Source organism: Pelodiscus sinensis, chromosome 5, assembly GCF_049634645.1.
Source record: "Pelodiscus sinensis isolate JC-2024 chromosome 5, ASM4963464v1, whole genome shotgun sequence".
Taxonomy (NCBI): domain Eukaryota; kingdom Metazoa; phylum Chordata; order Testudines; family Trionychidae; genus Pelodiscus; species Pelodiscus sinensis.
The window spans coordinates 116,038,674-116,064,249 of NC_134715.1; the positions used below are offsets into that span (position 1 = coordinate 116,038,674).

Here is a 25,576-nt window from a genome sequence, read left to right on the forward strand (position 1 = left end):
AATGGGTCAATCACATCTCAAATGCAGCATGATTTTCTATTAACACACAGGCAAAACTTTTTATGTAGGCAATGACAAATGCTACAGATTGCAGATGGTACAGAAGAATTAATTTCAGGAAACCCAGCATAAAGATCATTTGGAACATTTTTTTCCAATATGCAAAATCATTATTTTTGCTCATGTTCAAAAAATGAGTAGTTTTGTACCATGACTAAATCTGCCCACTTTTAATGAAGTGAGATAAACTAGCTTCTGTTCCCAACTCAGTATTTCCTTTATTTATTAATGCAATCTCTATATTTCTGGGGAGGCGAATACTCTCCCTGGCCCCAATTTCTCTATGAAAGGAGTAGCTGCACATCCACTGGCATCAGTATGCAGCTATCCAGGGAGTCACACCTGAAATAATGTCTTCCTTCCCTCCCTCTCTGTATCTGTACATATTATATACAAGGTGAGACTAGACAGCAGTTCCACTGCAGGCATGGAAGACAGAACCTGCAGGTGCAGAAGGTAGAATTTCATGCCTAGCAAATCCCTGCAGCAACAACACTCGTGGCTCTCTCTTTCAACCACAATGATGACAAGCATTATATTCCTGAAGAGAACCACTGCTTTTTATGGTGTCCCCATCTCTAGCAGATATGTGGTGCCATAGTCATATGAAAAGCAATATTTGTGCAGTCTCACTATATTTTGGACACTTAGCCCCAATTATATGTTGTTATGGGATTTTTATGGCTCTGTGCAAACAAGTGGTTTCCAGGTGGAGGTAAAGGCATACTGTGTCATGACATGCTATGATGAAAGGGGTTAACATGTAGCCATTTTATTTACAGTATGTATGGCATCACTAACCCTTAATCCTCCTTTCTCCATTGGTTATACCAGGAGGCGGAAATAAAATTAAATGGCAGTTATCTTTGGCACTGGTAGCACAATATTTGTTTATATGGATAATGGACCAGATCCCTCCTCCTGTCAGAATTGTGCTCACTGCAAGACTAGGGGATAGGGAGAATAAAGGTAACCTTTAATATCCATTGCATTCCTGAAGTGCTAGGGTTGGCAGGGCTTGAGACAGTCTCTCACACATACTGGAGCTACTCTAGCTTATGCCCATCTTTCCATAGCCTCGTAGGGATCATCCAGCAGCAAGGGATCACAGAGAACAGGGACCTCCCCCTTTCTGCTGGATTCAATACAATGTTGCTTGTGGATTCTGTGTCAGAGGGCCAGACCTGCCAGCTTCCCAGATGGTTTGGGACACTAGAAATGCTTGCTACAGGAAGAGGAGGTGAACTGAACCATAAGCAGCCATAAATCTGACCTTTCCTAACTTTCAAGTGCTAGACTTAGCAACCTAAATAACACACTTTTAACACTATTTTCAAAAGTAATTATACATAACATACACGTGTAGTAACAATGGAAACTTATCCATAGTAAATATCCGCTAAGTACCTGGCCTAAAGCTCTGTCGGTCAGATTTGCATATACCTGTTCCCCAGCCAAGCAGTGTGACTCACAAGCATCCATTCCTAAACAACACAACTTGTCAAGTGCATGTGCACTTGGTTACAACCAGTTAGGCTGGCCGCACGCAGTCAGTCAAGTCTGAATGGTTGCAGCTCCAGCCAATCACAAAGGTTTTGTTGTATCAGCAATAACAGCAAAAATGGTTGTTTAAGCACTTCATCCCCCTGGTGGAATTTCCAGCTCTGTGTTAGGTACCTGCATTCCCTATACAGTGCAGGGAGTAAGTGAAGAAACTAAGAATGGGAGACACAAAAGCCAGCACATGGAGCAGGAAGCCACCAAAACCAGCCAACAGGAAATGCAGAGGAGGCAGGTATGGCCTAATCTCGATCAGTCAGATGGAGTTAGATGCCTAACTCTGGGTGAAATAAAGTATCTTCCTCTGCTCAGGAGTTACAGCCATGAACCCAGTCCTGGACTTAAATACCTTCGCTCTCATTGCAAGAACATGAGGAGGGATCATGGAGCAATTTTCCAGTTTTACCCAACATGTTAATGTTTAGAACATTAATCCAGAACATGGAAGGTTTAAGTCCCTGTTCTAATGGCCATACTTTTTTATATACAGGCAGTCCCCGGGTTACATGGATCCGACTTACATCGGATCCCTACTTACAAACGGGGTGAGGCAACCCCGCACTAGCTGCTTCCCCCCAGCAGACCAGGGAGACGCGAAGCTAGCGCCCCCCCCCCAGCAGACCAGGGAGATGTGGAGCGGCTTTTCTCAGCAGACACATTAGCTTGAGAATAAAGGACTGAGGGAAGTGAGGTGTGGGAGAATAAAACTGAGCTCTGGAGAAATGTTTGGCTAGAGTTTCCCCTACAATATGTACCAGTTCCGACTTACATACAAATTCAACTTAAGAACAAACCTACAGTCCCTATCTTGTACGTAACCCGGGGACTGCCTGTATAGTAGAGCAGCTTCAATAGGTGAGACTGAAAGATCCACTCCTGAATACCCCTTCGCCCAGTTGTTGGGGCATTCACCTGAGAGGGGAAGAGCTGGGTTTAAATCCCCATTCTACATTTGCCAGAGGGAGAATTTGAACCTGGGTCTCTCATATCTAGTAAGAGGATTACAGCAGCAATAGCTGCTGAGTTTTATGAGGCCCAGTTTACCTACTGAATTGAGCCCCAGAAAGCAAGATATATAGAAGAAATGCCTACTTTGAGGATTCCTCTGGAGTTCAGGTATAAGCAGGACTTAAGCAGCTACGTATATGGCCAGTGGCAGAAATTTATGTTCTAGTGGACTTTACCAGCGTAAACTTAGACATCTAGGAACTTTAGGTATCTAGAGAGTTATGCAGGAGTCGAGTGAGGGCTTTGAGAATGTAAATTTTGACCTTACCTGCCTAAATTCTTTTGGGGATCTAGCGCTAAATGTCCCCTACATTTACTTATTTTAATTTACTTTTATAGAATGCCCAGTGACCAATATTGCAGCGAGGAGGCAAGTGTAAAAATTTAAAACAACCCTTGATGAAAATCCAAAATAAGCAAATGAGATCATGCATAGTCATAGCATATGAAAGCTGAGACATTTTTTTTTAATTTGCCTAAAGGCCCCAGATTTCTGAACCTGCAGATTTTATAAGGGCATGTACCTCTGCAGTGATAATAGTAACAAGGCAAACTGTACTTTTGTACCAGCTCTGCCCACCAGCCCACTTTACCTGCTCTAATAACAGACCATAAAGCTTTTATAAAGAGGGAATGGCTCTGAGATATTTTTAAAATATTACTTTAAACTTTTTCTTGCCTCCTGAGCTGTATTCAACTGTACTTATGATAATTACATGTCTAACATTAGAAATGTAGAAGTACAAGTAACACTTCTGATATTATTTTTAAAACTGTCTAAACATGTCCCAAATAGATGCACAAAGCACACTACAGGGCGTAGGGGGAAAAGTAATACTTTTAGATTGTCTTATTTGGGAAATAGCATGTGACCTTTTATGTCACCGTGCATCAGGAAAATATTATGTGATAATTCAAATTGTACTGTAATGGATATGCAAAGGGGGGGAAGGTATAGCATGCATTCTTCCTGATTTTTGAGTGCTCAGCTGTAAAACTTCAATATTGTATTAATTATTGCCACTTTCACAGGTGTTGAGGATTCATGAAAAAAGGTTTATCTGATTAAATAAATAATGGACCATGCATACCCATTCCTTGTTTTATTTCATAAAATAGCTAAAAGAAAAAGTCTAGCCCAAGTATTCTATCATATCCTCAGTCAAGCAAAGAGACAAGGTTTGTTACACATCATTTCTTTTGTAGAAGTGAGGCAGTCCTTTTGACTAGAGATACATGAATATTAAAATCAATGTAAACTGTCCAGAATAAATTTTGTAGCCCAACTGTTTTGGAACACAATACAGAAAGATGGGACAGTTGCTGAATCAATACATAAGACATAGCCTTTCATATGAATGGAAATAAGACAGTTTTGAAATAAAACCAGTTATGATGACTGGGTAAAAAAGCAAGATCTTTTACAATTGCCCAAATAAATTGTGATTATTAATTAAAATAAATTCTTAAACAGAGCATGGCATCAATTTGAATGTACAGGTCTCATCAGAGCCAATGGAAACTCTTGAATAGAAAGACAAACAGCCATACTCTATCATTTTCCGCAGAAGATAATATCACATTGCTGAAATGTTAGATGAATTTTAAAAACCCTCTCAATATTCCCTCTCAATATTACTGGATCGGACCTTCCTATTGCATTAAAGGTGGCCAATTCATACTCACCTTATACTGGGAAAAGCTCACCTCATGCAAAGAGCTCATACAAAGTTTCTGCAATGTTCAAGACCTGCTTATTCTCAAAATAGGACCCAATTAGTCCCTGATGCGAGCCCTCTGAACAGGGGTGAATCTCACCACACTGTGCAAATAACAAACAGGAGATTTGAACCTGCCCTTCATTACTCAGACTTTAATGGGAGCTGAGGTTCCACAATACTTCAGAGGCATCATTTAGCACTTCACAGTATCAACTCCTTTGTTTGCTCAAACTCATAAGCCTAGGATTAACAGTACCAGCCAGCGTCACCATGTGTAGCATCTTAGTACTCAAGTACCTCAGTGAAGCAATCAGCCTGTGTATAATGAGGTACTATTCAATGCATGTAATGGCAAAGTAACTAAGATCCAAGTTTGATAACACATTATTTTCTATGTAGAAAACCATCACATAATTTCAGTGTTTCAAGGAAGTCAACATAAATATACTGCAGAATATAATTATAAAAAGTTGGCTACCAGCAAGCTTGAAAATTCTGTCATTATCCCTAGAATTATTCATTATACTCTTGAATTGTAATGAACAAGAATTACTTTACAAAAATACATAGATTTTAACAAGGCTCTTATATAAGCACTGTGTACAGTGATTAAAATTCACAGCAGATTAGACATCGTGAATGATGTCCAGTGACTCACATAATCCTTCATATAGGGCTTTAGTGGAACATTTCTCCTTTCATAATGAAAAGGGATAAATTTCAGCCAATGGTCACAGCAGACATTCTGAAGGAATTTCATTGGAAAGTCGTTTTTGTGACCACAGTGCAAAAGGCTTTCAACTTACAGCAATTATTTGCTCTTGCTCTAAAACATCAATAACGTAAAAGCAATTCAATCAATTATAAAAACTAAAACATTTTTGCTACTGCATGTTAAGTGACTGCCTATAAAACACTGTAATGATGAGTGACAGGACTCCACAAAACAGGGAAATACCTGAAAATAACAGACAATTATAGCAACAGTGCTACTGGGCACTTCTACAATAACACACACACTATAGTAAAGCCTGAAGGGATCAAATGTGGAATTGCTACAAAAGCTGGTCAGCGCACAGGTCTGGCATCATGCTACGATAAAAAAATCTCTGTTGGGAGTGTGAAAACAAGGCCAAAACTAACAATGGTTTCTGGAGTTTAAGGTAGGCTGTGGTTGCAACTTTAAAATTTGCAGATAAAGGCTATATTTGTGAGAATCTACTGTAGGGCTGCCAGATGCTTGAACCAAAAATACCGAACAATCACCCCCTTTCCTAAAAAAAAAAAAAAAAAAACCACTGGGAAAAAATTCTGTTGAGGGGGAAAAAAAAGGACTCCGAGACCTATTAGGCAAAAATAAATAAATAAATAATAAAACAGAATTAAAACAGCATGGCCCCTTTCAGAGTGAGTGCAGAATTAGAATAGAGATAGGAACAGGGAAGAAGTTGAGTACTAAGATCCAGGGAAGGCATTGCTTCCCCTTGGTCTTTAGGCTTTTTGCTAGCGGCCATTTTGTGTTCTTGTTCAAGCCAGAACTTAGCTTCCCTGCGGAACCAGGTAAGCATGGGATCCGGGGGCAGGAGTCTGAGGGTATCGCGGTCCGGGGGGTGCTAGGGTTGCCAGGTGTCCGATATTTTCACCTCCTAGCTGGGGAAAAAAATCAGAAAATACCGGACATTTTAGGTGTCCGGTATTTTCTGAATTTTTTTTTTACCAGACAGGAGGTGAAAAAACCGGACTGTCCGGGTCAATACCAGACACCTGGCAACCCTAAACTGCTCCTGGTTCTTTTCCCATTGGCAGCGTTCTTAAGAAGTGACAAATAAACTTCTCCTTTCATGAACCAGCACTAAAAATATGTTTGGGCCAAGTCCTCAGACAAAGTTCATATCAGATGAGGATCTGACTCCTTCCTTCAAGTCTATTCCACACAAGAGCAGGAAGTAAAAATCTTGTTTTAAGCTGATCACTTTTGACCACACAAACGAAGAAATACAGTAGGCCACAACAAAAGACCCGGGCAAGCCAAATCAGAATAAAAATGGAAACTTTTAATGGAAAAACAACTTTGATTACATTTTCTCTTCTTTCTAACTACTGGAGGTTGCCCCTTATTTAAACTTCTCTAAAAAAAACCAAAACCCTAACAGGGTAAGGAATCTGACCCCAGAGTCCCCTGCACTCAACTCCTCCCCCCCCCCCCCGTGCCATCCTCCTACCTTCAGAGCCCCCCAGTGCCAGCCCCCCATCCCAAGTGTCTCAGTGCCAGCCCCCCACCCCTTAGAGCTTCCCTCCACTACCAGTGCCAGCCTGCTGTTTCCAGAGCCCCATTGCACCCAACCCACCCAGATACCTCCCCAATGCCAGCCCCCAGTCCAATATTAACCCAGTCCCCAGAGCCCCCTACTGCCAGCATCCCACCCTGGATGCTCTAGTGCCCCCCAGTGTCAGCCCCTCTGCCTCTTAGAGCCCCTCACCCTTTAGAGCTCCCTAGTACTAGCCCCAGCCCTAGCACCCCCCAGTGCCAGCCTCCTGCCTCTTAGAGTCCCCCCATCCCCAGAGTCCCCCAGTACTAGCCCCACCCCTGGAGCCCCCAGTGCCTGCCCTGCCCCCTCACCTCCGCTGCCTCCTAGTCACCAGCAGAGCGCTGCTGCCTAGGTCGTGGTTGCTCTTAGGCTATGTCTACACTACCCCCCTAGTTCGAACTAGGGGGGGTAATGTAGTCATACGGAGTTGCAAATGAAGGCCGGGATTTGAATTTCCTGGGCTTCATTTGCATAAAGCCGGCCGGCGCCATTTTTAAATGCCGGCTAGGTCGGACCCCCGTGCCGCGCGGCTACACGCGGCACGGACTAGCTAGTTCGGATTAGGCTTCCTAATCCGAACTAGCTGTACACTTCATTCCACGAGGCGTACAGCTAGTTTGGATAGGAAGCCTAATCCGAACTAGCTAGTCCGTGCCGCGTGTAGCCGCGCGGCACGGGGTCCGACCTAGCCGGCATTTAAAAATGGCACCGGCCGGCTTTATGCAAATGAAGCCCGAGAAATTCAAATCCCGGGCTTCATTTGCAACTCCGTATGACTACATTAACCCCCCCCTAGTTCGAACTAGGGGGGTAGTGTAGACATACCCTAAGACTGCTGAGCTGGGCTCCATGCGGCCCTGCCGCCACACAGCTAATCGATCTTCTGTGGCTAGAAGGAAACCCCACCCCAGCCCAGCATAGGTTGGCTGAGAGGAGGGAAAAGGCCATGCCTATCCCAACAGCCACATTGGGAGCGGTGTACCCCAACCCCAGTCCCCACAGCCCGGCAGCCAGAGGTCCACTGCCCGGTAGTGGGTCGCGGAGCGGCGGTTGGGAACCACTGTGCTATAGAATCCATGGCACAGGGAATAGCTGGGCATGAGAGAACCTAGCAGGACTCTTCTATGCCCAGCTGATTCCTTGCTGCTGGAACAGTACCTTGAATTCACTGGCACCTGGTTCATCTAATTTACACTAAGGACCAGTACCCAAAAGCCCCAGGATCAAGTGAGTATAAAAGGATCTTAAGCTACTTTTCCACCTACCCTCTGGATTTGTGTGGGCACTTCAGCCCTACCAGAGAACTCCTTTTTCACTGCTGTTTCTGCCCCTAATGTTTGCTATCGTTTCTCCTTTTCCTGTTTCCAATCTGAAGCAAATGAAGAAGAGACTATTTCTTGCACCTATGCATTTGTAAAGTCAGTAGACATCCTGTCCTAAACAGTATTTCAATTGGGTGGAATTATTACTATTATATGGATTAAAATAGTACCTACAATATAGACACACACAGTAAAATGCAGTCCAAAGTGCTTGCAGTCTAAGAACTATTTTTTTAATCCTGTGTGATATTGTTAACTACAATCAATTGCTAAATGCAAAACTCCACAGGAGTAAATGCTGCAAAGTGGATAGAAGAAAAGTTTCCTTTGTCTGCCCCACAATACCAGGACTTGTTAGAAGTCAAATGGATCCCCAGATTGAATCAGAGTTGCTTTAAAACTCCTTCACCTTGTATTTGCCTGTGATGGCAACCAACAAGCCATGAAACTGGCTAAAGCACGGTGAGTTCCTGTCATATCGCTTTCTATCCACAACATGCTGCCATACCATGAGGGAGTGAGGTAGAGCAGGTGGAACCTGAACAGAAATCAGCTATGCTGATTTTACCACAGGCAAAAATTCCCTCAGGGTGAGGGAGTCCTCAACTGCTCATTTAGGGCAGCTTTCAGGTACTTTTGTGCTGCCGTGGGCCAAGGCCTGACTCAAAGGGCCGAGCTTTTGGCCCTTGAAATAGCTCATGTGTAAGTTATTTCACAATAAAGAAATCCCAGCAATGAATATATAATCCACATGGGGGCTGGCCAGGCCTGCCATCAGGGGAGGCAAAGAGGGCAATTGCCCTAGACCTCAGGAATTCAGAGGGGCCTAGAGCTCCAGCTGCCATCACTGCCGGAGTAGCAGCAGCCCCACACCCTTTAAACTGTAGTCAGGCAATGCTAAGTGAAGCCCACCATGCTCTGGGCAGCGCTGAGGGCCACCTGCCCAGCAATGAAGCCACTCCCCACACCTTGCCCAGGAGCCCCAGATGCTGCCAGCTCTGGTGGACCTGGCCAATGAGTGGAAATACCCTGCTAAGACTCGCAGATTTTTGAAAGCAATAGAAACTCCACACAGTTAGCTGCTCTTAGGAATCTCAGCATGGACCAAATCCCAGTATTTTAACTCAGTCCTTATTCTGGAAAAACTGCTCTTGAGTTCAGAGAGAATTTGCCTGAGAGAGGAATGAGTGTATAGTACTTACACAGTCAATGTGCTATACAAACATTGTCCATTGTCTACTTAACCCTGCCAATTGTTCCAGGAAGGAGGTAAATATTATCTCTGTTTGCTCTCCTGTAAAACTGAAGCATTGCTGACTTCCCTACAGCCACGGAAGAAGAGTGTGGCAGAGCCAGAGTAGAACTTAAGAGGTCCTCAGTCTTGTCCCACCCGCAAAGCACTAGGCCATTTCTCTCTCCCACATCCTGTGTTTTCTTCCTACATTACAGAGGGAAAAGTTCAACTCGGTGTTGTTCAACTTAACCATCATAATTTGTTGCACGAGATGTGCCTGAGAAATCAGAACGGCTAGATGTACAGCACTGCATTCAAAAAGTTCACGCCCTTGTATCTCTTCTAATCACATTACATGCACTGCACTGACCTTTGCAAGGAATCGAAGGCCAAGCTGTTGGAACTTGTTGCTATTACTCTTGATGGGAGAAGCAGAATAGCAGTGGATTGAGTCCTTGTGCTGCTGTGTAGTCTGAGGAATCATCTTTTCCCAAGATGCCTTCCTGTCGTTCCAATATTCCAAAGGAAACATTTGTGGCAACGTGTAGAATGGCCCAAGAACCATGTTTGCAAACAAAACTGTCTGCCTTAGAACTTTTTTGCAGCTGCCTATTGATTCTTCATCCACACTAGAATGACTTACTGATGGTTTTCTGAATTTTCCCCAGTCTTATTCTGAACATAAGACTCCTAGGTGTATTCTGAGAGTTGATGGCAACTTGGTCTTTTTAAAGTTGATTGTAGAAGTATGGTTTTGTCATCATTTATTGTCTTTTCTATTGCTATGTCTGTCAACTTCTTGAGATCTAGCTCTGAAAAAAGCATCTACAAAAAAGTATAGGTGTGCTCCTCATGTTCTTAGACTTCCTAAATCAGCACAGTTGAATTCATTTTTGCAAGCTTGTCTATACTATGAACTGTAGGTGACCATATGGAAAAAGTTTTGGGGAAAAGAATCTAGCTCTATTCAATATCCATTTTCTATCACCTCCAAAGCCCAACTGTCCATAGTGGATTATTGCCAAATCTCCAGACATTTCATGCATGCCAGTCCTCTCCTGCTGGCATTTGCCGAGCTCTTTTATGACTTGTGTTCCTTTGGCACTGGTGGCTAATTATCAGATTATAATTCTTATATACTATATTCTAATAACAATATAAAACACTTTGCAAATATGACTTAAATGAACTTCACAAAACCCTAGTGAGGTAGATAGACATTATACTCATTTTGCAGATGGACAAATTATGGAAAAGATTATTTTTTAATGACATGTTTATGGCCACAGAGCAAGTCCAAGATGCATCTGAATAAAGAATTAAGGAACCCTAATCCCTGCCTTCTGCTTTAATAATTAAGGCAATATGCCTATGCCCCGGGTTCTGTCTGAATTAGTCATCTCCAGAACAGCCCATATTCTCGGTGCAGCCTTCTCAGGAAAGGAGGCTCTTCTATTATCTTTTCTTTGAATGGGTAAAAGGAATAATTTCCGTTGTCACGCAGTGCTGGGGTGTTAATTCTCTTTTAAGATTCCGAAAGAGAAGGCACATGATGCTGTTCTTTTTGGCAGATTCCACTATCACATTTTATAGAGTTCTGACTGACGATTCCTCTAGTGGGGAATGGATTTTGATTCAGAAGAAAAATCCCTTCTTTTCCTATCTTAGCCTCATTCCCAGCATTCTGACTGCACTCTTTATCATCAATTCAGAAGGCAATAATTTTTCCTGAGTCTCATTGTCAGATTCCTTCCTCTATCTTCTCTAAACAGCAAAGTTTCCAGAGAAGTTGTTGCTCCCAGTTGAGAAAGGAGAGTCGGCGTTTGTAATTTTTGCTCTTATACAGGTTGAACCTCTCTAGTCCAGAACTCTCCGGTCCAGAAACATGTGGTCTGGTATGATTTTAGTTAGCCAGATGTCCACTTTTCATGGATGTGGCCAAGTTTCCCGTTGTCCCATAAAGTTTGTTTACAGCCTGCAGTCCTGGCTCTCAGTATTCTGTGCTGTTATTTAGCTCTAATTTGCTCCCAAATGTCTTCTAAGAGCCCAGTAAACAGTGGAAGGATTGGCAATGCTGCTAGACAATACTGACTTCCCGTGGTCTGGAAAATTCTCTGGTTTGGAACCAGTCAGGTCCCGAGGGTGCCAGACTAAAGAGGTTCAACCTATATATCCTGTATGTGTCAGCTTCTTTTACTTTCACAAGTATAAGTAGACTTACCTATTTGCTCATTCTGACTAGATATAATGGATCAATATCCAAACTAGCAATATCCTAATCAACTAACCGACAGATGAACAGCTTGTCTGATTAGGCCATAGGAATACGGAGCTGCCCACCCATCACTCCAAGTAATTATTTTACTACAGGGAATTAATATACTAAAGTCACCCTCACTTGTTATCACTTTTGAGATGTTTGATACCATTTCACCAGTGCTCTTATGCCAGCCACATCCTTTTCAAATGTAGATCTTTGGACATCTAGTTTTTTATGTTTTATTTTGGGTTGGGTTTTTTGGCGGGGTTTTTTTTTTTTTTTTTGGAGTTCAATCCAAAAATGTGCTGAGCTCCTATCATTATTCTTTTTAAAAACCAATTTGGATTAAGATCCCTACCCTGATAGAGTCTTTCATGACAGATGGACAGTTTTGCTAATTTACGTCTTGTCTGAAAGACATAATAAACAGACTCCAGTTATGCCAACAGCCGCAATCAAACCTGAGTCCTTCCACACTCAAGGCATGAGCCTCTACTCTGAAATTGAAGGAGTAAACCCACTAACTGAAAGCAGCAGCAGACACAAAAAAACTTCTTATAAAAACCAGTCATTAGAAGGAACAAAAATCTCTCTCGCACACGCACATGTACAGTTAAAATAGCACCTCCAGGACCATGGCTGTAGCACTGACTTGGGAGTGTCATCCATTCACGTCACCAACATTAATTCCTACGGCATCTATGCATTCTGAAGGTCTCCCATCCAAGATGGGACCTTTTAGCAGGGCTCCAAACCTGTGCCTCAGTCTCCCTGTGCTTTTCTAGAAGGATCTTTGATGAATCATTGGAGTTGCAAATACTCACCATGTCTCAAAGGCTACATTTTCTAGGAACTCACATGGAAACTGGGGAATTGGGAGTCACATGTTATAGTATTTGCAAGGGAGCACTCCAAGGAGCACTAATATTGGGCTGCAGAAAATTATGCTGATGATTCATGTACAAGGTTCTCGATCTCTTTAAGTCCATCAGAGACCAGTAGAGATAGGGACCCCTGTATCTCTGGAGGCACCGTCTGTGGGGTGAGCTACTGAAACGTCATATCACTTGTTAGTAAGTGTCCTGTGGCACTTTTTATAAGAGTAAGGATGTTAATAATGGGGTCCTGGCCAAATTCCATCTCTGATTATTGCATTCTGCCCACCTATTTTGCAGAATATTTTTCTAACAACTTCATTTAGGAAAGTATTCTTTTCTTCCGAGCTTAGACTGGTACACTGCTGCTGTGTGCTGTTTTCGGTTGATGCAAACTGCTTCAAAAGTGCCTGCATTTCAGTGGTGAGTAAAGCAATTCTCAGATTCCTCCTCTGTTTCAGGGGGATGTTATGAGGTAATTATTTAAGGTACCTTGATAAAAAGATCATTACCACGTAGGGTTGCCAGATGATTTCAACAGAAATACCGGACACACTTGACATTACATCACAATCTACATTATATCTTATTTAGAAAATACCAAACATTTATATTTTCTCAATTTGTTTCCCGAACAGAAAGCTCAAATACTGGAGTGTCCAGTTCAAAACCGGACATTTGGCAACCCTATTACCATTGTCACTGTCTCTATAGAAGGCCAGTAGCCTAAAGCTATCTACACACTATCACTTACATCAGTATAAGTTATGTCGCTCAGTGGTCTGTATCAGCTACCTCTCTGAGCAATGTAAATTACACTGATCCAAGCACCAATGTGCATCGAGCTATGTTAGTGGGAGACCTTCTTCTTCTGCTGATATAACTGGCTACCTCTTGCAGGGGTTGTAATAGTTAAGTTGATGGAACAGTTTCTTCAGCTTACAGCATCTACATTAAGAGCACTACAGTGGCACCGGAGCAAACTCTGTAGTGCAGCCATAGCTGAGAAAATAAACTGATCCTGGTGAAATGTCATGTTGTGATATTCTTGCTCATCTACCACCACCAGTATCCACATTTCAGTCAATCAGAAGCAAAGTACCACTCGTGAATAAAAGTATCATAGTCTGGCCCTCACTAAGAGACCTAAATGAAATTTAATCAGAGAGTATTATTAATAGAAATGGATAGAATTAGAAAGCCTGAAAACTGTTCTGGTTTATGCTAAATGCCAATGACATCAAAGATCATTTTCATAGTGACAGTCAGTCACGTGATAGATCTCCAAATATAGCTCTCTACGGAATTAAACATTTATTGTTAGGGCTGTTATTTATTTGTATTGGAGTGTGACAGTCTCTTCTTTTATAACTATACTACAATGTGTTCCAAATAAAAGAAAAATCAAACCACTGATTCATGTATAACTTTTGGATTTTTCTGTTCTATCAAATATTTTACCGCATTTGGGCTCGAAGGCTTCTTCTCTGCACAGCTGTGAAAGAAATGGTGTCAAGTCAAGTTTGGCCTAATGCATTAAAATAAAAAGAATCTCTGTAAGAAAAAACCCACAGGCCTTCATTAGGGACTTTGTCTGCTCCCACTGAAGACAATGACAAAACTGTCATTGATTACAGTGGCGCACCATCAGCGCCTATTTTGTCAAGGAAAAATGAGTATGGGAATACTCAAACTACCTACAGCTCTGACTATGGAAGAAGAACTATTAACAAGAAGAGGAAAGTGTAGAGCTTTAAAAAGGCACAGTGTTTCTGAGCCATGTAGAACTGCCTTGGAGCTTTGTGTAAATGTACACTGGACATGTTCAACCATGGGGAAAAAAGGTTGTAAAAAGAGTAATATAATGGTGACCGAGGAACTGGGAGACAGAGCTGCTTTGCTGTTTTCTCACTGATTTGATCTAGAACATTTTAGTTCTGCCAGCCTAATTATAAAAGCACCTCTATGATTTCTTTAGTATCTTTTTTCATTCATGAAAACTTCAGTGTTAAAGAAAAAATAACTTCACAGAAGTGACAATGAAATAGTCTGTGACATCTCATCGGCTTTATCCCCGATGAGATGGGATTGAGGCCTAGGTTCAAACCTCTCCTCTATCACAAGAGTCCTGTGTAACACCTGGGGAAGATATTTAGGGCTAGATCCACAAAGAGACATGGGCGCTGCAATGTCAAACTTTTAGGTGCCTACTTCCCAGTGAAATCCTCACATAGGAACCCAGGTTCGCCACATAATACATGAGTGGCTGGATGCCTAAGTAAGGCATTCAGAACAGCCAGCAAGCTGAGCAAGATTGATAAAACAGAAGAGGGAATGCCAAAGAGTGTGGTGAGTAGGCCCTTAAATCCAGGCCTGAGGGAGGTACCTCTCTCTGCTCAGTTGCAGCCTGTGAACCTGCTCCTGGAACTAGGAGCCTAAACCAGGCTAAGCTCTCTCACACAAAACACAAAATCAGAGATACTCACCCAGAGTTACAACCAAGAGTCAGGCAGATGGTGACACTCCCCTGGGATGTCAGAGAGGTGCTTTCCCTGCTCTGCCTGATTCGAACCAGGGACTAGGGTTGCCAGATGGTTTCAACAAAAATACCGGACACACTTGACATGACATCACAATCTACATTACATCTTATTTAGCAAATATTGGATATTTATATTTTCTCAATTTGTTTCCCGAACACAAAGCTCAAATTCTGGACTGTCTGGTTCAAAACCGGACAACTGGCAACCCTACCAGGTACTTAAAAATGGGGCCTCCAATATCCCAGAAGAATGTCCCAATCAGCAGACTATAGTCTCTCCCCCTTTCCCTTTCTGACTCAATGAATATTTAAATTTCAAAAGGAGAGACTGAGACAGCCCTTTCTCCCCCAGAATACGGAATCACCTGGAACTTAGGTGTTGCGCCATTAATATGTCATTTGTGAATCTAGCTCTCTGTGCTCAGCCCCCTTACCTGTAAAATGGAATCACACCCATTTTCCTGCCTTATAGGTGTCTTGTGGAGAAGGTTGTGAGGCACTCAGGTACTACAGTAATAGGAACTATACAAATATCTAAAATAGATTAATTTAGTAGAATAATTCCTGATTTGTACTACTACAAGGGAACTGGGGCTCTCATCTCCACAGAGGTAGTGGTATTTTCTGATGATCAAGCGATCCAACTAGCGGAATATATGCTGGTGTTTCCTGGTAACAGACCCATACAAAAACAATGCTGCTGATTTTTATGCTGACTGGATCACTACAAGTTAACTAGCAAAATCTTAGTCTAATCTCACATTCTTCAAAGACAAAAAAAAACCCCTCCCATTGAAATCAATGAAAGTTTGGGATAAGCCAGGAATATGGGATCCGGGTCACCATTCCCACAGTTAGACACATTTCTTGCTGCCCTCGCTGATGTTGGTACACCACAAAGAAGTCAATAAAATCAGTCATATTCATTTCATACCTAATCACCATGGAAAAGAATGATAGTTGTAGCAGGGGAAACAGTATCTGCCAGATGGAAAAGGACAAAAATCAGTTGGAAAAGAGTTTTATTTCCAAGCATCTACGAAATTTTACAAACAATGGAGGAGTTTAAAAAAAACCACCACAACCACCCTATAAAAATCTTGATGTTATCTTGTAAACTATGGCATCAAATGATGTTACAGAAAAAAATATGTACAGTGAAGAGTTATTCTCCATTCTAATAGTGATTAGGTAGTCGGAAACGGAATGAACGTGGCCCATTAATAACTCTGCAAACCTTAATAAAAAACAATCCAAGAATCTGAGTCTCAAATATGCCCATACTATACACAGATCTCAGCTAAAATACTTATCTGTACAATTGAAAAATAACTACATGAAAGAACAGTAGTAAAGACATATTCAATGCAGTCTATAATGAAGGGACTCTTGTACCACAGAACACAAAGGAGCTTGCATATTTACTTCTTAATCTTAAACTTCAGCTGCTAATACATTTCTAGTTCCTTTATGTTTTATTTCAATGTACAATAGATTTGCTCAGTGGTTATATTCTTCACCTTGAATGAAACAGGCAAGCGTTACTGACGTTTTCTGTCAGAGCCTGGATGAGCCCCAGTTTATACACCAAATCTTGATGTAATTCTGGTCATCATCCTTCCGGTCACTAATGGAGTGTCTGAGCCTTCTCCATGCTGCTCCTTCACTAGCTACTGGACTTGCTCAATTAGAAAAAGCAAAATTATCCTCCGCACCTACAGGTCTCCATCCTCTACCCCACATCTCCTTCAGTCCCTTGAAACATAGCTCTCTGACACACAGATGTCTACACCCTTGTACCACAACCCCAAATCCTGACTCCCTCACTGGTTCTGTTGTCAAGGGATGCCTCACACCTGTATTTGCCCCAGTCTTCATGGTTTTACTTGTTTCTTTCAGTGGCAATTTGACCAAGAAAGAAAGTTTTGCCTGAGGAAGGACTAGAAGAATTTTAAAAAATTCATAAACAGGGATGAACTTGAAAAACTGCTGCTATACTTCATTACTGCTATGGACTGTACTGTTTTCTCCATCTCATTAATTAGACTAAAAATCAGGAATTTTAAAACATTAGCACAATTTAATTGTGAGACCAGCAATTGCAAAACCATGCAAAACATTGGCCCAATAAATATTTTCCAAACAAGTAACCCATGATTCAATTCACCTTGGTCCTGGTGGTATCTCAATTGTATCCTATTCACACTGCGTAGAACAGGAATTATTTCATTACAGAATATGGATTTCACTATAATATGTGTAAAGAAGGCATGAATAGGGTCCCATTAGTCATTTCTAAAAGAAGTGATTTTGCTATAAGTCACAGTGAATGGTTATGATTATTTTTAACAAAAACACAACTGCTATTTGTATAATTCAAAAAAGCATATAAGCAGAGTTCTTTAAGAAGGGCAAGGAAAAGAAGCACAACCGTTTATTCGGTACTAAAATAAGTTCAAGTGGGGCCAGCATTTCTCAGGTCATTCTTTATTTTCTAGATGACAGTCCACTCTGTATATAGCCTTTTTCAACATTTGCCTAATGTCAGAACAGCTGAGAGTTTCCCTCCCACATGGTGTCTAGCCTAATACATTTCAAATCAATCAGCCAATCAGGGAGTACACTGGAAAAGGGGGAAGGAGTGATACCAGTCCTTTACAGTTCTGAAGACATGCAGAGCCAACACCATCCTCTAGTAACCAGAGACTTAAAAACAGGCTTCACTACAAGCGCATGAACAGCTACAAGACAGGAAAAAGCAAATAGCCCAACAATCTTATTAAATTATTATGAATTTGAAAATCTGTTCTTCCCAATGAGTAATGTAACTCCCACATGCTCATTTAAAATTATACACTTAAATTACCTTATTTAACAATTGTTTCACTACATGAGCGTTTTGCCTGAATTCCTAGTTTTATGCATCACTTCCTAATTTTTATATTCTCTCTCTCAGGTTTTCTCTGTCTCACCAACATGAACACTGCTTTACCTTGTTCCAGTTTAGTAACTAGAATAAAAACACCACAAAAAATCTTCTCAAAAACTAGTAAAAGGAAATATTTTCTTCACATAATGCATAAATAGTGTATGGAACTCACTGCCACAAGATATCATGGAGGCCAAAAACTTAATAGGATTCAAAAAGGGATTCGACATTTATATGAATAATAAGAATCATAATGTAGGCAGAGCCATAACAGTAAATATTTTAAAATAAACAAAAATGTAGGAAAGTATGTAAACCCTCATGCTTCAGGTCTTAGGTCAGCCTTTAACTGTTAGTGGTTAGAGGGTTGACTCTTCCATAACTGGCAACTGCAGGGTTTTTTGCGCCTTCTCCGAAGCATCTGCCACTCTTAATGACATTTTACAGGACAAGATGGACCACTACCATAGCATAGCAGCTTTTATGTTCTCCAGTCAGCAGTGCTGCCATTCTAGCTTCAGCATGCAAACAGGGTGCTCACATACTACAGAAATAAGCACTACAGCAATAAGCACAACACAAATATTTGTCAAAATAAATACGTGTTTGTAACAAATGACTATACTACAATATCATCCATCCTCTTCTGGTTCCCTTCATTCAACTCAAGAAATACCAACAACCAGACACCCTCATTTGTACTAAATTAATTAACAGAGGCAAATTCAACCCTCCAGTGTGCCTGGGACATTTCTACTAAAGTCAGTGTGAGTCACTGTATCTAAGGACAGAATCTGGTCCATTAAAAGTTATCGCTTGATGGTCTATATACATTTCAGTGTTTTCCTGTTCCAGACATAGTTCTTAAGGGAGAGGCTGCCATCTACTGAACCTTTCAACATACCCATAAAACAGCACAAATTCCATTATCCCAAAAAGAAATAGGCTGCAATTCACAACTATTCTTACATCCTTAAGTCACTTAAATTAATGGTGTTAAATAAGGTACTTAAGTCTTTGTTAGCATCAGCTCAGTATTAGGTATTTACCTTTAGTCCACCACAGATTGGACAAGCTGAAAAGAGAGCTCTTGTCATCCCAGGGTGGGGGCTATATATTTCACAGGGGTCAGCTGGGATTCCACTAGGTGGTGCCAACTCACTACTTTTGGAGTCTAACACCTGTCCTTGTGGTTTTGCATCTGACCACCTCGAAACAAAATCCACATATGTCTCATCACTTGAGTCTTTGGTGCTTTCTGGGAGTAAGGATGCATGCCTCCCCCTGTCTTGGCTCTGCTCGGGGGCCATCCATGTTTCCGAGTGTGGTACCAGTACCTTAGGGTCACTAACACCTTGAGGTGCTGGGTCCTGGTCCTTTGGTTGGGTTGAATCCACACTCTTGGGATGCAGGTCTATAGCAGCTGCTTGTAATAAACTCCTGGGTATGTCATAAACATGCCTGACAGGGCTAGGAACCTGATATTCTGAGCCCAAGCCCCTCTGGAGCTCACTGTGCAAGCAAGTACATAAATTCTGATCTGAAGGAAGGGTCAATGGCAGGCTAAGCAACGATCCAAACTCATCACCGTGGCCAATATCCAGACTCTCAGCATAGGAAGAGAAACTTCCAGAGTAAGAAGAGTGACTACCAGTAGCTATCCCACTGTCAGAAGAACTCTGACGACCTATTTCCTGTAGCTGTCTAGACCGAAGAGGCTTAGGAGGTGGCTTGGTGGTGCCACGTGCCCCTTCTCCAAGTGGTTTTTCTTCCCCAAAATGAATGCCCTTTGCAGCTGCCAGTCCATGACTCTCTTGAGACGTACTGGCCGAAGACTGTTCAGGCCAAATTGTTAACCTACTCCCAACACTAGCGTCCGAGTGGCTGGTATCTGAAGATGAACTTGATAGGCTTCTATCATCTCCTGGAATAAAAGAAACTAGATCAACCCATGTTCAAAATATAATTAAATCAGAATGCAAGCAAGGACAGGACAGATACATAGAAAGGATCATGGGATTCTATTTGTCTGAGGGGAGAGCTGTTTATGACAAAATAACACAGTGCGTGTTACAACTTATACACTGAGAAAAAATTAAAAATTGGTGCCCTTAGTTTAAATTTACTGTATCTCTGAAAATATCTCACGTTCTAACCTAAATTTGAAGATGATGTGCTAGAATTTCCTCTCTGGTGTCGATCAGGAATAGATGAACTGAAGCCAATGAAATTACACTGGGGTAAAATATGTGTCAGCTTGGCTTCAGTTCAGTTATTTCTGATATATACCAGAGAGGACAAATTAAAGTATCTAAGAATGTTCCAAAATGCAAGCTTTTAATGCTAAATTGCCACAAGCTGTATATTGTAAATTTCAATGTTTGTGTTTGATTTGAAGCTGTTGAATGAAATGAGTTTTCATTTCATAGAAATCACTGAAATATAGAGCTTGAAGGTATCTCAAGACACACCCTTCCTACCCTCCCTCCTCCACATCAAGGCTGGTTTGATGCTTTTTCTCTCTCTCTCACCAAGGAATTTTAATTAAACAATTGCAAAGTCAACATTTAAAAAGGTATCAGACATAAAAAAAAATCACTTGTTCAGCTGAAGATTATCTTTGAACTGATGGACCCTGAACTAAATTCTACAATGTTCCAAAGAAAACATAACTGTAAACAACATAAGCTGGTGACAGTTATGGTTATGATGATAGCTTTGTATCCATAATATATATACACACATGTTCCATGATACATTTATGCATAAATTGAAACGATTTCCGCACTATTAGCTGTAGCAGGACTATCTGCACAGTATATTCCAGTTCAGCTGGAATTCATTTGCAAGTTCAACACTATCCATTTAAGACAGGATCTCAACTGGTTAACATAGTACAAAGGCAATTTCCCCTTTCTGGATATCCACATCAAATGCTGTGAATGACCCACTTCCACCCTGACTTGATTGGCTTTATTAACACAAGCAACTTCTTCCTTATATACACCCCGTGCTTCTGTAACGTCAACTCCAATTCATCTGACAAAAGCTTATGCCTTTATAAATCTGTTAGTTTCTAAGGTGCCATGAGACGCCTCATTGTTTTTGCATATCCAGACTGACACAACTACTCCTGGGAGACATTTCCTGACTTGAGGCTCTGCAGCAGGATCCAAAACCCACTAAAGAAATAGTCCCACTGGCTCCAGTGAACTTCAGATCATGTCCTTAAAGAAGAGGGAGTGAAGACAGCTCAGTATTTTAAAATGGAAGGCTCAAAAAAAACCAGCATTTTAAAAATATTATTTTGGAAGCCTCAGGAAAGAGACTCTCAAGATGAAATCCAGGCTTGTATCATAGCTTCATCTTGGGCATTTCTTACCTCCACTACCTGGGTGACTTGATTGGGATAGTAGGCTCAGACGCTTTTCTAATTGCAAAGCTTCATGGGTCACTCTCTCCTCCATGTAGGCTGGATTTGTGCTTGGGTCTTTAAGGAAGGAACAAATGTGGATGTAAATTTTTTTAAAAGGCAGTAAAAGTATTCAGAGAAAAACAACAACCAACTGTTATCCTGCATTTTCTCCTGTAGGCTCTCTAACCTTGCCATGCCATTTCTATTTTGTTAGTTTCCCCTCTCCAAAAGGTGATAGAAGGATTTATAAACAAATTCAGTACTTTTTTTGCAGCCATACGAGTTAGAATAATAGAAATAACCTCAAGAGGTCACCCGGCTCACCTATTTTAAAGGATCTCTCACATCAAGTGTGTGGGGTTTCTTTTTTTTAATCTTGTATGAATTGGAGATGGAAAAAGTCAATTAGATCATGCAGACCACCACTCTGTCTATATGGGACTATTGCTTACAGTACATTTCTACTAGATTAGCTCAATGAAATGTCACAATGAATGAGGATCCCACCATCTCCTTGGGAGGATAGATATTGAAAACTTCACAAACTTGAGTGTGCATCTTCCTCAGAAAACATGCCACTCTTCTCTGCATCTCTTCATTTTCCAGCTATGCACGATAAAATCAGATGTGGGCCGCAATCATTATTATATTCTTGCGACTAATTTGACAAGATTATTATAAACATCTTAAAAATGCACAGAATATTTCACAGCTGCAGTAGGCATGGTCTGCTAACTCATTCTCACTGAAGTTTCAGTAGGTCTCATAATTACACAGAAAAGAAGCAAATGTGAGATAGAATACAGATTAGCTTCGGCACAGCTGCAATTACCACATTCCTGATCACATTTACAGCCACAGCATCTATAACAAACCTATATCGGTTGGCTGAGATGGAGGACCATTTCAAATGGTGAAAACCAGGGTGATCATGATTTTACATTGTTTCTCTATTCTCAAAGACTTGGGCTTGGTTCACTCCTATGGTATAGATGCATCAAAGGAGAGATTCACCCCCATGGCTATGTCTATACTGCAGCCTTCTTCCGCAAAAGCTTATGCAAATGAAGTGCAGAGTAGAATATTGCCGTGCTTTATTTGCATAATTAATTAGCAGCCTTTTTGCACAAGAGGCTTTTGAACAAAAAGGAGTTATGTAGACAGCTCCTTTTTTGTGCAAAACCCTCCTCTTACGCAAGAGCCGTTCTTCCTGAAAAAATGAGCAAAATTGTGCAAAAAGGAGCCATCTATACAGCTCCACTGGACAGAAATGTTAGATGGGACGGATCTGGGATGTGGGCTATATTTTGCCTATCCCTGACAAGTGTTGGTTTAACCTGCTCTTAAAAATCTTATTCCTGCCAGGAGTGCCAGGACTAAACCAGATAACCTCTTGAGGTTCCCTTCCAGTCCTAGAAGTCTAGGATTCTAGTTCAGCGGTGATGAGCTTTACAAAGCACTTAGAGTGCAAGTCTGGTACAGTGGGAGAGTGAAGAAAAGCAAACTGACGATGAGTTGATTTACGTAGGCTAGGAGGAAACGTGGGTTAAAGTTTATCAGCTTCTGATCTCCAGAGAATTTTTTTGTTTTGTTTTTAAATACTGGTTTAGGTCACAAGTAAAAATGGGTCGGTGGTGTCATCCTAAACCTCATGTGTGCACAATACAAAACCACTAAACAATTTGTAATAACTCACTCTAGCAACTCCCAGGACAGTGATAGCATGACATAGTGGACATAGCTGCCTGAGGAAGTTTTTACAGCAGCTTCCCACACACCACCTAATCAGAGCTCCAAACAGAGAATCATTTCATGAACTCTCTCTTGAGCGCACGGTTTTCTATACATGTGAGCCCACCATATCTGAGCACTTACATTCATGGAAACATTGTAATAAAGAAAAGGCTTCATCACTTCCAAACAGACATGGATCCCCTACCATGAAGAAAGCTGAAATCTTGCCCTGACCCTGCTTTCCTGGTCAATTAGTAAAGGGTCGGGTGAAGGTTGAATTGACTGAGATACCTATGATGGAGGGATTTTATTTTTATCATGAGCATTGGTGGGCATTCATTAGAACCAACTGAGCAGTCCACTGTGGTGTATTTCAAATACTTTCATGCTATGAAATTTTATTCATGTATTTAAAAGCTTCGAGAGCATGGGATGAGCACTATGCAGACTCACAGAAATGTAGGATGGATAGAGACCCTGAGACGACGTCTAGTCCAGAGTTTCTCACCCAGTAGTACGAGTACCCTTAGGGGTACTTGAGAGAAGTCTGACGGGGATGGGGGGTGCATCAACACAACTGAAACTTGGAGAAAACCAAATTTTTTATTTTAAATTTTATAGTGCTTTATAATTTTTGTACTTTTTACTCCCAAAAATTTCATCGCCCGCCCAGCTATGATTAAGTTGTGTAAACAAATGTGTTGAAATAGTAGAAAAAAATTGTGTGTGTCTGAAAACTGTAGGTACTGGGGGTACTTACAATTTTTTTAAAGGGGGGTGCCTTTTTTTTTAGGGGTACTTTATTAAAAAAGGTAGAGAAATGCTGATCTAGTCCATCCCCCTGCACTGAGGCAAGGTCATGCAAACCTAGGCCATCTTTGAAAGATGTTTGTCCAGCCTGGTCTTAAACACCTCCAGTGATGGAGATTCTACAAACTCCCTTGGAGACATATTCCAGGACTTAAGTTCTGTTATACTTAGAAAGACTTTTCTAACATCTCTCCTAAATTTTCCTTGCGGCAGATTAAGTCCATTAAGACAAACCGATCATCTTAACATGTTTGATGACTGTTTTCAGATCCCCCTTTCTCCCCAGTCTTCTTTTCTGAAAGTTAAATGTGCCCAGTTTTCTTAAATCTCCCCGTTTTCTTAAATCTTTTCTTATTTATCAGGCTTTTTATAATTTTTGTTGCTCTCCTCTGGACTCTCTCCAATTTATCCACATTTTTCCTGATGTGTGACATCCAGTGATGGAAAGAGTATTCCAACTGAGACCTCACTAGAGTCAAGTAAAGTAGGCTAATTACCTCCCATATTTTCCATATTAGACATTTTCCTTTTTTCGACAGCATCACATTGTTAACATTCAGTTTGTGATCCACTATAACCCCCCAGATCCTTTTCAGACTTATTACAGTACTACTGAGACCTTAAATCCTTTGTTTTGCAGTTGTGCATTTCATCTTTCGTTTCTAACAGAAGTACTTAACACTTGCTTTTACTGGATTTTTTAAATTTTGTTAATTTCTGACTAATTCTCCAAATTATCATGGTCTCTGACACCTAACCATCTCCATCAAAGTGCTTGCAATGCCTCTCAGCTTGGCATCACCTGCAAATGTTACAAGCAATAATCTCCACTCCATTATCCAAGTCAGTAATGAAAATATTGAAGAATACTGGACCCATGCATTAATTACTAGAGAGACATTTATATATGTTTGGACGATCAATTCCAAAGCACAGCGCAGTGGTCATTCAAATGTAGAACAGGTTTCATGTACATATATCTTGAAGTATGCACATCAGAACAAAAAGTATGGATCGGGAAAATGGTGTTGTATCAAAACGCCATTAAGTTTTCTACACAACTGAACTATACTTCTCAAAACTGAATACAGGTTCTCTCAAAACTGGAAACCTCTCTAGTCTGGCACCCTAGGGACCTGACTGGTGCCAAACCAGAGAGTTTTCCAAATTACAGGAGGTTAATATTTTCTAGCCGCATTATCAACACTTCCTTTGTTTACTGGGCTCTCAGAAGGCATTTAGGGGTAAATGAGAGCTAAATCACACACAGAACACTGAGAGCAGGGACTGGTGGCTATAAACAAACTTTATGGGACCACAAGAAATTTAGCCACACCCATGATAAATGGACATCCAGCTAACTAACCATGCCAGACCACAAATGTTGCTGGACCAGAGAATGTCGGACTAGAGAGGTTCAACCTGTGTCTAAGCTGCACTTGCAAATACTGCATTTGAACAAGCAAGTATGCACGCAAACATATAATGGCCACATTTGTGTAGCTATGTATGCCCAGCTATGCAGGCAGTTAAAGCTGCCACCTTTGGAAATTAGATTTTTTTTAAAATTAGACAAATTATTATTATTATTGTGAATAAAAACAAGAGAATATGCAAATTTTCCAATTTGTATTTTTTCCATGTGCCATTTATTCTATTTTCTTTGGTTTAATACTGAATAATTTATTTATTTAGCAAAAATGTTCTGTGAATTTCTGTACATGAAAGGCTGCTATAGATGCATATCACCATGACTTCCTACCCATGGATATACTGAAAGGAAGCTTAGGGAAGTCT

General features: G+C 41.0%; 1 protein-coding gene across 8 annotated transcripts in view; it reads right to left on the reverse strand.

The window, feature by feature from the left end:
• DOK7 (docking protein 7) overlaps positions 1-25,576 on the reverse strand; it is a 108,858-nt gene that overhangs the window by 43,785 nt on the left and 39,497 nt on the right. For all 8 annotated transcript variants that reach the window (XR_012904405.1, XR_012904404.1, XM_075930821.1 and 5 more), the window contains 2 exons: positions 21,203-21,310; positions 18,870-19,744 (listed from right to left, as the gene is read on the reverse strand). Coding sequence is in view for 6 of the 8 variants with exons in the window: in XM_075930821.1 (XP_075786936.1) it covers positions 18,870-19,744; positions 21,203-21,310 (983 nt within the window). In the remaining 2 variants the exon portion in view is untranslated. The remainder of the gene's footprint in view (positions 1-18,869; positions 19,745-21,202; positions 21,311-25,576) is intronic.